The sequence below is a fragment of the Aegilops tauschii genome, chromosome 1, assembly GCF_002575655.3.
Source record: "Aegilops tauschii subsp. strangulata cultivar AL8/78 chromosome 1, Aet v6.0, whole genome shotgun sequence".
Taxonomy (NCBI): Eukaryota; Viridiplantae; Streptophyta; class Magnoliopsida; order Poales; family Poaceae; genus Aegilops; species Aegilops tauschii.
In genome coordinates this window covers 423,350,553-423,363,830 of record NC_053035.3, presented here as the reverse complement: position 1 = coordinate 423,363,830, position 13,278 = coordinate 423,350,553, and the positions used below count along the sequence as shown (strand labels likewise).

The following is a 13,278-nucleotide window of genomic DNA, read 5'->3' as shown; positions in this document are numbered from 1 at the left end:
CCAACATGCGCCGACGGCGGTGAAAGGGGGTGAGGGAGAGGGGCGGCGGTGGCGGCGTTTAGGGTTTCCGTGTGAGCCGCCCCTAGAGGGCGACACGGGGCGAGAGGTCGGGTGGGCAGATGCTAATCTGAAATGTACCCAAATGCCATTCCACCAACTACTCGCTGGGTTCACTATTGGGTGAGAGCACTTTTTGGCGAGAGCGAGTTATGGCGCCCTAGGTGTACACGTCGATGTGAGCCCGCCGCCTCCCTCCGTCCACGTACAGCTCTTGCACCTCGTTCACGTGGCCACGGCCGCGTCCACCGGCGACCTCCTCACGGCCGCTATAAAGTGCATCAGCTACTCGCTCACGGAGACACAGCAAAACAACGTCAGCCAAGTGACATCGTCCATCCATTAAGCCACCACCAACTTCTCAGTTCTCTTCGTGCGTTAACTTTTCTACTCTGCCTTGAGTAATGGCGACCATGGTGGCTTTGAGTTCCTTCGCCGTCGTCGGCCGGTCCGCCGCCCGCTCTCCAGTGGCGGCCCCGCGCCGGAGGACCCTCGTCGTCAGGGCCCAGACCGAGGTGAGCTTTCACGTCACGCACTTGACTGCATCGCATGTTGGCTAGTTCGAGACTCGACCTCAACGTGAGATTCTTTATGCATGTGCAGCCTGGCATGGACTCAACCAAGGAGACAACGAGCGCATCGACCTCCTCCTCCCCGAGCACGAGCCCGACCCCGACCCCGATCCCGGCGGCACCCAAGCCCATGGCCAAGAAGGCTAACCCCTCGGTCTGGGACGCGCTCGCCTTCAGCGGCCCGGCGCCGGAGCGAATCAACGGCCGGCTGGCCATGGTGGGATTCATGGCGGCGCTCTCCGTCGAGGCGGCGCGCGGCGGCGGGCTCCTCGACCAGGCCGGCAGCGGCGCCGGGCTGGGCTGGTTCCTGGTGACCGCGGGGGTGTTCTCCGTGGCATCGTTGGTGCCGCTGCTGCAGGGCCAGAGCGTGGAGAGCAAGTCCAGTGGCTTCTGGAGCGCGGACGCCGAGCTCTGGAACGGCCGCTTCGCCATGCTCGGCCTCGTCGCGCTCGCCGCCACCGAGTTCATTACCGGCGCTCCCTTCGTCAACATCTAAGACTACTTTAGCGCTGCGGATTCTCTTTTCATCAGCTAACAAATCGTAATAGTAGTACTAACTGTTGTAGCCACGTTTATGTCAAAAGAAAAATGTTGCAGCCACGTTGCCGTTTTGTACTATCAGTGATGGCAATCTGTAAATCTCATGTTTACATTGTTTTGATGCTTCTTAATATTAAATGTGCTTAGAAATTAAAAATAAATGCCACTCAAACAACTTTCAAGTAGCAAATATTAAAAGTACTCAAAGGTACATTGTCTATGCCATGTTGAAGGACCAATCTCATAATTCTCATAATTATTTCATACTGAAACACTTACCAAAATCTGTCAATTTTCTATATAAAACAGAATGCGGACAGTGTGGCTACGAAGTTGCAGTTTGAGCATCACCAACATATTCTGAAGTTGTTGATGGAACATCATGATCTCTCTGAGGGAGAGCATCACCATGGTGGCCATCATATTTCTTTGTTCATATAGAGGCAGGGAGAAGAGCAGTAGTATGATGAGAGAGGGGAAAGAGAAGGCTTCCATGAAAACGTAATATAATCTTTACTTTCTTGGTGCTTCCAAATTCCAAATTGATATGCTATGTTGATGCAACCTAATACTTTCACGAATAATAGCTATTTGTTGGCGTGCCCTACCACCATCTGTGTCCAGTCGCTCTAATGTGGTTACATCATGCGGCATGTTTTGTCATGGCTTGTTTGCGATGGCCATCTTTGGAAGCTCCTAATGTTTGCACTGATCAAGTCCGCGCATGCTACTGCTCCCTTTGTGGTCAAATCATTAGCTCTAAGCTACCGGGATTCACGATATGCTCTTTTATCTTATGGAGTTTCTCTTCCAGTTATGTTTTTGGAGTTGGAGAGTGTGCTCCTAGTCCGTCAGAGATGCTAGCTGATAAAGAAACATCCAGGTTCATAGATTATCATTAATACTCACAAAACCAAAGATACTACACACTTCAGTTACTGACTCACTTCCTTTATTCTGTATGCATTAATGAACAATTTTTGAACTCACGAACATTTTTTAGTTTGTTAAAAAAAGAGAACATTCAAATTTGCGTCAATTTTTAACATTCATGAATAATTTTTTGAATTTACGTACATTTTTTGAATTCCTGACCATTTTTCCCAAATTTGTCATTATTTTTTGAATCGCGAATAATTTTCAGATTCACGAGCATTTTCATGTTGCGCCATCATTTTTTCAATTTCATGAACATTTTTGTATTCAGAATCAGTTTATCAATTTTGCAGACCTTAGTTGAATTCACGAACATTTTTTGAGTTCATCAACATTTTTTCAAATTGTGAACATTTCTTAAAATTTGCGATTATTTTTTGAGAATTCACAATTTTTTTCAAATTCCTGAACATTTTTGAATTCATAAATCATTTTTCAAGGATGCGAACATTTTTTAAATTCATAGTTTTTTTTGAATTCACAAACATTTTATGGACTCGCAATATTTCTTGAAATTTGGGAACATTTTTAAACGTGGCAAACATTTTTTTTGAATTCACTGATATTTTTTGAATCCACTAGAATTACTTAAATTCATGAACATGTTTTGAGTTATTTTTACAAATATGAACATTTTTAAAATTCTCAAACATTTTTTAAATTTTCAAACATTTTGATAAGCCGTGAACATATATTTGAATTCACGAACATTTTTTTATTCGTGAACATATTACGAATTCTTTGAACTATATTAATGTTCATGGATTCAAAATATGCTCGAGGCACTAAAAATGGCAAAAGGACATGTTAATTGAATATCTAGTATCTATTGGTCACTCTTCGCCTTCTTTCCGATGAGTACATCTAATGTAGTTTGTTCCTCTTCTTGTTGGCAGGCCTCCACATCAATCTTGTTCATGTTGAACTTACGGATGCACCGAATGCTTTGTATGAAATAAGGGTTTAGGGTTTAGTCCTCCACATCAATCAAATTACTGCTAACTACAAAGAATATTTGCAGATGTGGACAAAATATCTCATCCTACTATGGACCAAACTTAGATGAGAACAAAGATGAAACTACCGAAACAAGATGTAAATCAGAAGAAAAAAAGATGATGGAATCATGGAAAGAGGAGAGAGTTAGCAACCGGTTTACCTACACCCTTGAAAAGAAACTAAAAGGTTGAATAACGCTCGTTCCCTACTCAATCAAAACCCGCACAGACAAGCAGAGGTAAAAATGTGAGATATAGGTGGTCTGGAATCTAGCATACGACATCACTATGCCCTAGAAATCAAGTATATAGGCGAAAAAAAAGCATGGAAAAACAGCAGGACCAACTGTGGGACACGTAAAAAGGGGAATACCAAAACCCGAAATGACCTGCGCGAACTGAATGCAAAAGGGCCGGAAATAAAGGTGGCCTAGTTAGGATTCGGCCCACAGAGGGGGAGACTATTCCGCGCGTTAGGATTCGCCCCCGCTGAAGGCCTCGTCTGGGAGTCTGGTCTGGACTCCGTCCGTAGGCGGCGAGGGCGTGCGAACTGGGAAGGCAACCGCCGCGCCGCCTCTCCGTCCTCGGCTGCCCTGCCGCCGCCGGCCTCTCCGTTCCCTTCTCTCCCCCGCAGGCGTCTCCCCGCCTCGTAGCCTCCCTGCCGCCGCCGCCACCGCCACCGCCACCGCCTACCGATTCCGTGCGTCCCCCAACACCGCCGCCCTACCCAGTCCGTGCTTCTCCGCCGCTGCCCCCCTCCTCTCCTCCCAGTCCTCTACCTCCGCGCCGCAGGCAACCGCGGCCTCTTCAAGGAGGGGCCAAAAGGTTCATCCTCGCCGTCACCGGGGAAGCACCTTCGTGGCGTCACCAGGTAAAGATTCAATGCTCCACGTCACTATTTGATTTATTTTGTTCTGCGCGAATGTTTGGCGTGTTGTCTATTTCTTGTTGATGAACCGTGTATACGGTTGTTGAAATATCTTAGAAATTCGGTCGTTGATGGCTTGGGAACTAAATCAAATACTAGTAAGATTTAATTGCTAAATTTGTATGACCCTTTAATCTTGCAAGAAAGGAATGCAATTATGTTGATGATGCCCGTTAGAACCTGGAAAATATGGCTGGTTACCAGAAGTTTACCTGTGTGTTTTGATTGTAAATTGTCTGGTATGTCCTGTGCACGGCAAAATGGACTGATAAGTTGTTACGGTGCCTTAGAAAGATAGTGCCAACAAGGATTTCCGTTTCCTTTTATTTTGTTATCTCTCTGTCAGTTAATATATTGTTCATTTCTTTTTTATATAACATGCTTTCCTTGCTGCTGCTGCTGCTGCTTTCTGAACCTGCAATATTTCCTAAAGTGACTTTGGCAGGTCAAAACAGCTTCTTGGAGGCCACAAAGGGGGGTTGGACATGATTGATGATGAGGCTAACTTTGACGACATCATTGATGCCCCTGCAGAAGTGGAAGCTGCTGCAAAGTTTCATCCTAATAAGCTGCGGGGCAAGCTTTGGAAGAAATCTGTGCCATCAAGATCTGTTGTACCCAATCGTACAGTGGAAACAAGTGATGAGAAGGCTCTAGCTTTAAGTCAAGATAATTTGTCTCAAGGACTTGTTACGAATCAAGGAATAGCATCTTCGGCCGTTCTTGGTAGTGAAACGATTGGTGGTGCGGAAGCTTGTGGGGGCACTATTTACACACCTTCTGATGATGTGCTGGCAGTTTCTTCTGTAGATAGGGTTTCACAAAATGACGATCCTCATGATGATCCATCTGAAGTAGCTACGCTCCAAGAAAACTTGGTTGTTTCAGAGACCCAAGCATCATCCACCCATCCAACTAGCAAGACAGTTGATGATTTAGCTGACTTTGGGGAACTATTTGACACACATTCTGAAGAGGAAAACGTTGCAAAGTCCAAGCTAAAAATTAAGGTGAAACTCAGCAAGGCAGCATCCAAGTCCCGAAAGACTGGCCAAAAGAAGGCAGCTTCAACTGTAGACGTGGTCTCACAAAATAAAGAGGATGGTAACGATGATGTCAGAGGATGCAACGATGAGCAGGCACAAGCTCCTAGACATGAAGAATATGTACAGACCTCAGATTCTCAGCCACCCTTGGGAACTGATGATGGTACAGTTGACAATTTCGTTAACCACATCCGCATCCTTGAAGAGCCTGGTCCAGAGGAAACGGCTGCAAAGTTACGCCCTAAATCACAAAGAAAACCTGGCAGGGCTTCATCCAAGGCTGTTGGGACTAGTGATGATTATGCAGCAGCTAATCTAAAGGTCAGGGTTGAAATCTGTTAGAAATTTAACTAAGTTCACAAATATGATATGCTGATGCTCTGCTTTTGATTGCTTTTAGGATATCAATGCTAGTGTTGATATAGACTCTCAAGATGGGCTGATAAATCCTCATACTGATGATACTCAACCTATCTTTGGAGAACCCTCAGGTGTGTGTTTGATTTACTTGTGGAACTTCTTTTCCATGCACATCTGGCATAACGCTCATTCTGACCATACCAGTATGTCATGAGTTGTTGGCTGCACTTATCACTTTATATTGCTTCGTCTAGCTTTCCTGCTTATTTACTCATAATGAGCAAACATATTTCTGGTACAGCTGAAGCTGCTGCTACATTTCTACTTGATCTTGGAAAGAAAAAGGGCAAAGGCAAATCAGTAACATTTATTCTACCAGATGATTATGAGGGGGTCGCTGCAACAGATACCAACCATAATGACATAGGATCTGATGAAAATTTGAACACCTTGCCTCAGCAAGCACCTCAAAAGGTAAGTCCTTGCTGAAGTCTACACTTGTGATTAGAATTTTCTTGGCACCTCAAAAGGTAAGTCCTTGTCTCATTGGTAATTTTTGCAGCATTGTCTTACTGAAGAACATTCAGACGATCAGGAATATACTGATAGGGAGAGCCAGTACTATGAGGGGGAGCGATCAGATCATGGTGTTGAACAACAATCCAAATTGGATGTTGGAAAACAAGAATTATCAATGAAGTTGAGAAGCAGGACAGAGATTCAGAAGGTTGGGTTATCTGAGCATATTGTTGACGATCATCTTGATGAAGATTTTGTTGAACCTTCAGCAGCCGAACAAAATAATGATAGTGGCGACGAGAACACTGCTGGAGGAAAGCAGAAGGCACCAAGAAAGTCAAGGAAGAAAGATCCAAATAAAGAACCTTTGAGGGGTTCCAAGCGCACCTCGACGAAATCCACTTCGGAAAAATCACAGCCGAACCAGCAGAAAAATAAAAGTGAAGTATCGTCACGCGGTCGTAAGAGAGCCTTGAAAGATACAATGACAGAACAGCCTGAGAAGAAGCTTACTCACAGAATTCGTCAAAAAAGAGCTCAAGGTATCTGGCTAAAATAACAACGGTACCCAAATAACAAAACATCAATTTAACATGCTATGAGCTCTTGACTCTTGTATTTTTGGCCTTTGTTGTTTTATAGAAGTGCAAACGTTACTTCAAAAACCTGATCATGAGATAGATCGCATGAAGCTAAGTGTGACGCATCTCAGGTTGTTACAAGAGGCCAGAGAGCGTATTCAGGTGAGTTGTGCACGTTTGCTGGGTCTACCTTCTTTATTGGAGTATTATGCTGTTGCTCATGATTTTTGTTTTGGCCTTTCCTAGAGTAAAACACCGTCAGGACCATCATCCTCTAATCAAAGGTAGGCTCTTTTCCCAACTTAAAATATTATTTATGGATATTTTCTCTGCATCTTGTTTAACTACCATTCCGCATTTTCTGTTTGGATATTTTTACCTAAAGTGTTGTAAAATAATCAGTCATTGACAACAATGCTACAGTTTGATTTGCAAGCTTTTATCATATAGATACTTCACTTTTTCAGATAGCGTATTTGAAGTTGGCGTTGCTGCTGCAGTTTTTCTTCCAGCATCTAAATTTGTATTCTTAAATTTGATGAGTTGGTATGCTGCTTTAACCATGATTTCACTGACTTTCGCCTGTCCTGTTCTTTGTTGATGTCTTTTCACAGCAGCTCCCGTTTTGGAGATACTGACGATTTTGATCCTTTTGGAGATAACTATGACAATGACAGAACAGAGAATCAGGCGCTAGAAAATGCTACTAAACTGAATTACCATTCTTATATGGACAAAAAGACACGGGCCAAATGGACAAAATCTGACACTGACTTGTTTTACCAGGTATTTGGAAATCAACTACACCCTCAGTAACTTAACATAAGACGTTTTTTCACACTGTCATGTTGACGTTTTGGCTTGCCTATGGGAAACTTCAACTTTTTTATCTGTTCTGGTCCAGGGTCTTCAACAATTTGGTAGCGATTTTGCAATGATACAGCAACTATTCCCAGATAAGTCCCGTGATCAGGTACGGCAAAAGTTTAAAAGTGAGGACAAAAAGCATCCAATGCAAGTCCACGATGCTATACTTCATCGCTCGAGAGGTCAGCGGTTGCTTTATACCTGGTCCAGCCCATATATTTTGATTTCTGATTTTGCTTAACCTAACTCTTCTGTCTTACAACTGTATACAGATAACTTGTATTTAAAACAAGTAATGAAACAGCTCAACATTGAAGATTCGCTCAAAGACATCAACATTACACAAAAACAAGAGGTTGCACCAACTGAAGGGAACACTGGAAATGATGTTATTTCTGAAACTAACACGTTCAGTGTTGAGAACGTTTCGAATTTGTCAGATGAAGAAATGGGCACGCACCAATCTGAGGTCAAAGAAGGGGAGGATGTTGCTGGAAATGCTGATGATGTTGACCTGGATGTTTTTGATTGGTACTAGCACGATAGTCACGCTGAAAATCAGCCAGAAATTATTTAGGATCTCACGGTTCTGCCAACCCTGTGAGCCAAGGGCATGTTCTATGTCGAAATTTGTTGCTCGCAGGATTAGCGAGTTAGTGATGCGAGACACGGATGCATATAGTACGGTTGGTACGTTGATTACAAGTTTGTTTCACTCTTGCAAGTTACTGCTGTACTCTTGAGTAGTGTTGGTTTTTCTAGTGTTATACAAACTTTGTAGTCTCTCTCAAATGTTGCTGAAGTCTGCTGCTTAGTGATGTCTCCTGCTACGTGCAGAGCTGATGGCGGCTCTCATTTTGCTTCTGGTTTTCTGAATAAAAGAAGTTGTGGCTTGTTCAGAAAGGTATATATGTGCCTATCAAATGAATTGCCCGCTTCGTAATATTGCATTTTCTTACAGGGTCTCAAAATGTATAGTTTACAGATGAGCATTTCGCTGATATTTGATGGATACTTTTACAGCCAGCACAAAGTATCCAAAAGGGGGAAATGCAAATCAAGTCTTTTGAACTGTGTCCAATCAGACTTAGTTCTTCGTTTGACGAATTGCTACTTTATGTTGATGCAAGCCAATATTTTCATGAACAATTGGTATTTGTTACCTAACATCAATTGTATCAAGTCGCTCCAGTATGTGGTTTTTCCTGCTAGTTCTGACACAGCATTTTTCGTCCGCTCAGGGGCGGGTGCCCATGTAGGCGGCCCTGCAACTTAAAATACCGAATAGGTGAGGTTGTCAGTTTAGGTTTTATGGGTCGGACCGTCGGTTTATTGGTTCACTTTGCGATAAAAAACCAGAATATTTAAGGTAGTTTTTCACAAATTTGACCTCACATCAATACACATAACATTTAATGTAAATCATTAATAAATGACAAAGTGTTACTAGTCTACTCCCTCCTTTCCGGTTTATAAAGCTCAATTTAAAAATCTCACCAACCAAGGTAGATGGTGAGTGGTGGAATACTTTTTGTATATACATCCGTATGTGGTTCATAGTGGAATCTCTACAAAGACTTATATTTAGGAACGGAGGGAGTAGTTTGCAAAAGCACCCATTAATGCTCTTGTTTTTCTAAAAAAAGTATGTTTACCAATGCATTAATTGCAATGCATGCATGCATAAATTACATGCATTGATCAATTTTCTCTTAATACTTATATGCAATGATTTAATGCACCTTGAAATCTGAACATGTGATGGGAAACAACCAAATTGAGCCTTGCAAAATGAAAAAACTAAAATTTTGAGATAAGCCCTATAAACAGAAAAGGAGGGAGTAGTTGGTTATTGGGCCTTTAGCACGCAGTCAAGTGTTTGATTCCTTGTTGCTGCACCTTTTTCTAAACATTTTCCTGATTTTTTTACTAAATATAAATGGCCGGTACACCTTAAAAACCAGGCAAAGAGCCGGTTCCCCGTTTTTCCAGCCAAACCGCTGGTCTGGAGGTTTTAAAACTACTGCAGCACCGGGGTAGGGTAGCCCGCCATCACCGTCAATCAACCTGTTCTTCCTCCCTCTTCTGCTCACCACGCGGCGGTCGTATGTACGGAGATGGCCTCGTCGACGCCCGCCCGCAGCTGCCAAGGGGCGGATCGCCGGCTTCGCGTGCCAGGCGAAATGCGTCAAGGAAGGGCACGGTCGACGCCCGGCGGGAAGCGCCGCCGGCACCAATTCAGCCTTCGTCCGCCCTAGGTGCTTGTGTTTATTCCCCATCCGTTCCACCACCCCTACTAGTGACCAACCATTCGCTACGCTTTCCTTTGTTTGCTTGGCCTCGCCTGCTTGGATGCTTCCTTCGTGGCATCGAGGTGTGGCTACACAAGAGAGCATTTTTACGGTACCCTCTACTGCTATAGAGGGGAGAGAGCAGTATACAATCGTCCCACCATTCATTTCGTGAGGGTAATCTAGTCATATTTTCCTGTTTTCTATTGTCGCTCTGTTCGTTCAACTACCCGAGCCGTAGTTGAACTCGCCGTCGCGTCCCATATCCCGGCACACTCCTGCCACCACCCTCCGCTGGCGCACTTGACCTCGACTGCCGGGCGCTCGTCCACTTCGCCGTCCTCGTACCTCCAGCCGTGCCTTCGGCCGGGGCGCGCATGGCCCTCTCACGCACGTCCACGTCCGTCAGTACAGGCCGCATCCCACCAAAAACTAGAGTGCAGATCGTAAACTTTCACAACTTCTGTCTTTGTAACATGGTGGTTCATCACTTAACTCTTGGTCGGTGGAGACGTCGTGTTCTGGTTGATCTGTAGAGTCCGTTCATTGGTAGCTTCTGAAATGGGCACTACATCTAATTTCCCTGGTAGCCGGCGGCTGCCAAAGAAGGGGAGCTCGTTGGGATCGGACAACTGTGTATACTGTCGAGCGGCCGGTACACGATCATGTGACGAAGACGAGATGCAGTGGTGGCCGCCGCAAGAGGAAGGGGAGGACCGGAGGAGGTCTCGTCGAGGAAGACTTTGCCGGCGCGCGTGACACCACGAGCTTGGCTGGCGCCTAGCGGAGTAACAACGTTGATCTACGAGCACGGCCGACAATCGGGGAGGCGACAAGGTGGCCGCCGGAATCCAAGCCGATGGGCGTGTTCGTGCGGCCGTGCTGAAAAAGTGTAGAAAACGGGTTGGCTTGTTGGCGAGACGGGCTAATCTTTTTCCTCTCCCTAAATTACCCTCGTAGCACGTATACCGCGGCGCTCGAAGCGGCCAGTGCCACCGATACTGTTGGCGACGGGACTGGCCCAATTGAGTAGTATAGATCGATCACCGCCCTTGAATTTCAAGAATAGACGGCCCATATTGATGACAGGGTACAGTAAAAGAGCTCACACAAGAAACAGAATTGAGACTTCAGTTCTCCCACCCATGAATATTTCAGGGCAGAGTGGACTAGAATAACGATTAACGAGCACAAGCATTTGATAGGTTTGATGGGCCGGCCTGAAGTCAGGCCAAGGATAATGTGATCAACTCATGCTCATGCCCGACGCACGGGAGATCCTATACGGCGCTGCAGGCCCCCGTTCGTGTACAGGTTTCGAACTCACCACGTCACAGTTCGCGTACAGGTACCCAGCCACACGAGCTACTTGCTTTCTATGATTAGTAACAGAGGCAAATGCTTAATAACAATGCTGCAGCGCTATTTCATTGCAAAAATCTATTGCACCACTTAATTTTTTTTAATAAAGAATACATCAATTTGAAAAGGCATTCGTGAATTGAAAGGATAAGTTCACAAAAAATGGAAAAAGTTCGTGAATTCAAAAAAAGTTCATCGAATTTGAAAAAAGTTCATCAAAATTGAAAAAAGTTCGTGAATTTGAAAAAAGTTCATAGAATTTGACAAAAAGTTCATCAACTTTGAAAAATTTAATAGAACTTTAAAAAAATGTTTACTGGATTTCAGAAAAAGTTCATCGAATTTAAAAAATTTCATCAAAAGTCAAAAAGTTCATCAAATTTGTAGAAAAGTTCGTCAATTTTGAGAAGAAGTTCATCGAATTTGGAAAAAAGTTCACCGAGTTAGAAAAAAGTTCACCGAATCTGAAAAAAGTTCATCAAATTCGAAAAAAGTTCATCAATATTTATAAAAATTCGTCAAATTTGAAAAAAGTTCATCCAATTTGAATTTTTTTTTGCCAGACTAAGAAAAGTTCATAGAATTTGAAAATGTTCATAGTATTTGAAAATAGTTCATCAATTTGAAGACAAAGTTCATTGAATTTAAAGAGTATGTGCATATTTGGAAAGGAAAAAGAAAAAAAAGAAAAGAAACAGGAAAAAAAAGAAAAAATTTAGGAAAATACAAACAAGAAAGAGAAAAAAAGAAACGAAAAGAAAGAACAAAAAGAGAAAATGGGAGAAACTCAATGCGGTGTTGTCCCAGGTGGTTTGCGCAGCTCGTGGTAAACCAAGAGATCGCGGGTTCGAGTTCTTACTGCCGCCACCCTTTTTTCAGTTTTTGCATAAACAGTGAAGGAACCCAATTGGGCCAGCCCATTCGCGGCGGGGGGCGTCCACTGCAGGCGCCCGTTAGTGAAATGGCCTATAACAGGGTTTGCCCGACGCACCTACTGCAATTGCTATTCACACATAAATTACCTGGTCATTAGATGCAAATCACAAGACAAGACAAGCCCACAGAGCCAAGTACAATTATGATTATAATTACTGATGATGTATCCCCTCGGTGTAAGCTAGTATTATAGTGTATAAGAAATCCGCTCAACATGTGACAACGCCGTAGTTATCAGGTTGCAACGAATCGGCCTCTCAATTTTGTGCGTCCATGACTACACTGATGATTGAGTGAGAGCTGAGAGGGTGAGATATCCGGCAAGGACCAGAGATGGTGGGTCTGTCAAGTGCCGTGCTATGGTGGGGAGAGTGGCAGCTGCGCATCCTCGTGCTCAGCAGCCTCTTCGTTCAGTGGCTCCTCCTCCTCTTCGCGTCCCTGCGTAAGCTTGCTATCCCTTCCTGGTTCAGATCCATGATATGGCTTGCCTACATAGGCAGCGACGCTCTGGCCATATACGCTCTTGCCGTCCTTTTCGGCCACGAGAGGAGGCAAGATTGTGACTCTGGGCAACGCAATAGCGTTCTGGAAGTGGTGTGGGCACCGGTTCTCATGATGCACCTTGGCGGACAGGATGTCATAACCGCCTAGAACATCGAAGATAACGAGCTATGGACGCGGCATGTCCTCACCGCCGTGTCCCAGATCACCGTAGCCGTCTACGTGTTCTGCAAATCATGGCCAGGCGGCGACAAGAGGTTGTTGCAGGCCGCAATCTTGTTCTTCATCCCTGGGATCCTCAAATGCATAGAGAAGCCATGGGCTCTCAAGAGCGCCAGCATAACAGCCTGGTCAGCTTTTCCAGCCCCGCTCCAAGGAGGACCGCAAACAGAGAAGGCGAGATCAGTTCACTTGAAGACTACTCCCTTTGTTTCTTTTTACTCCGCATATAAGATTTGGTCAAAGTCAAACTACACAAAGTTTGACCAAATTTATATAAAAAAAATATAAACATCTACAATACTAAAACTATATAATATGAAAATACGTTTCATGGTGCATCTGATAATATTGATTTCATATTGTGAATGTTTATATTTTTTAATATAAAGTTAGTCAAACTCTACAAAACTTGACTTTGACTAAACCTTATATGCGGACTAAAAAGAAACGGAGGGAGTACATGCAAAAAGCAAGGGCTTTTGTCCAGGCTGACCCTTGTCATCAAGCACAAGAAGGTGATGCGGCGGACCTTGAGGCCAACAACCATGTTCCTGATCAAGCA

General features: G+C 44.1%; 2 protein-coding genes, 1 long non-coding RNA gene and 1 pseudogene across 6 annotated transcripts; all 4 read left to right on the top strand.

Moving 5' to 3' along the window:
- Nucleotides 1–334: 334 nt before the first annotated feature.
- Nucleotides 335–1,330, top strand: LOC109768494 (high molecular mass early light-inducible protein HV58, chloroplastic). The gene is made up of 2 exons (XM_020327212.3): nt 335–572; nt 661–1,330. Exons 1-2 carry the CDS (start codon nt 462–464, stop codon nt 1,123–1,125), a joined length of 576 nt encoding a protein of 191 aa, XP_020182801.1. The 5' UTR covers nt 335–461; the 3' UTR covers nt 1,126–1,330.
- A 2,264-nt stretch (nt 1,331–3,594) lies between these two features.
- Nucleotides 3,595–8,222, top strand: LOC109768495 (uncharacterized). 4 transcript variants are annotated; one of them, XM_020327215.4, is made up of 10 exons: nt 3,595–3,974; nt 4,465–5,398; nt 5,478–5,568; nt 5,739–5,911; nt 6,000–6,498; nt 6,599–6,699; nt 6,784–6,821; nt 7,155–7,323; nt 7,442–7,586; nt 7,677–8,222. In XM_020327215.4, exons 2-10 carry the CDS (start codon nt 4,517–4,519, stop codon nt 7,940–7,942), a joined length of 2,364 nt encoding a protein of 787 aa, XP_020182804.1. In that variant the 5' UTR covers nt 3,595–3,974; nt 4,465–4,516; the 3' UTR covers nt 7,943–8,222. The 4 variants fall into 4 exon arrangements, with proteins under 4 accessions (XP_020182804.1, XP_020182802.1, XP_020182803.1 ...); XM_020327213.4 differs by having other exon boundaries at nt 7,152–7,323; XM_020327214.4 differs by having other exon boundaries at nt 3,597–3,974; nt 4,477–5,398; nt 7,152–7,323.
- Nucleotides 8,223–8,240: 18 nt separating this feature from the next.
- Nucleotides 8,241–8,507, top strand: LOC141023362 (uncharacterized). The gene is made up of 2 exons (XR_012184535.1): nt 8,241–8,308; nt 8,383–8,507. It is a non-coding gene; the product is annotated as an uncharacterized lncRNA (long non-coding RNA).
- Nucleotides 8,508–9,273: 766 nt separating this feature from the next.
- Nucleotides 9,274–13,062, top strand: LOC120972757 (uncharacterized; annotated as a pseudogene).
- Nucleotides 13,063–13,278: the final 216 nt, after the last annotated feature.

Coding starts and splice junctions, on each gene's coding strand:
- LOC109768495 (XM_020327213.4), top strand. CDS start 4,517: ATGATTGATGATGAGGCTAACTTTGACGACATCATTGATGCCCCTGCA. Junction 5,912..5,999: donor CTCAGCAAGCACCTCAAAAG/GTAAGTCCTTGC, acceptor TAATTTTTGCAG/CATTGTCTTACTGAAGAACA. Junction 7,324..7,441: donor ACACTGACTTGTTTTACCAG/GTATTTGGAAAT, acceptor GTTCTGGTCCAG/GGTCTTCAACAATTTGGTAG.
- LOC109768494 (XM_020327212.3), top strand. CDS start 462: ATGGCGACCATGGTGGCTTTGAGTTCCTTCGCCGTCGTCGGCCGGTCC. Junction 573..660: donor TCGTCAGGGCCCAGACCGAG/GTGAGCTTTCAC, acceptor ATGCATGTGCAG/CCTGGCATGGACTCAACCAA.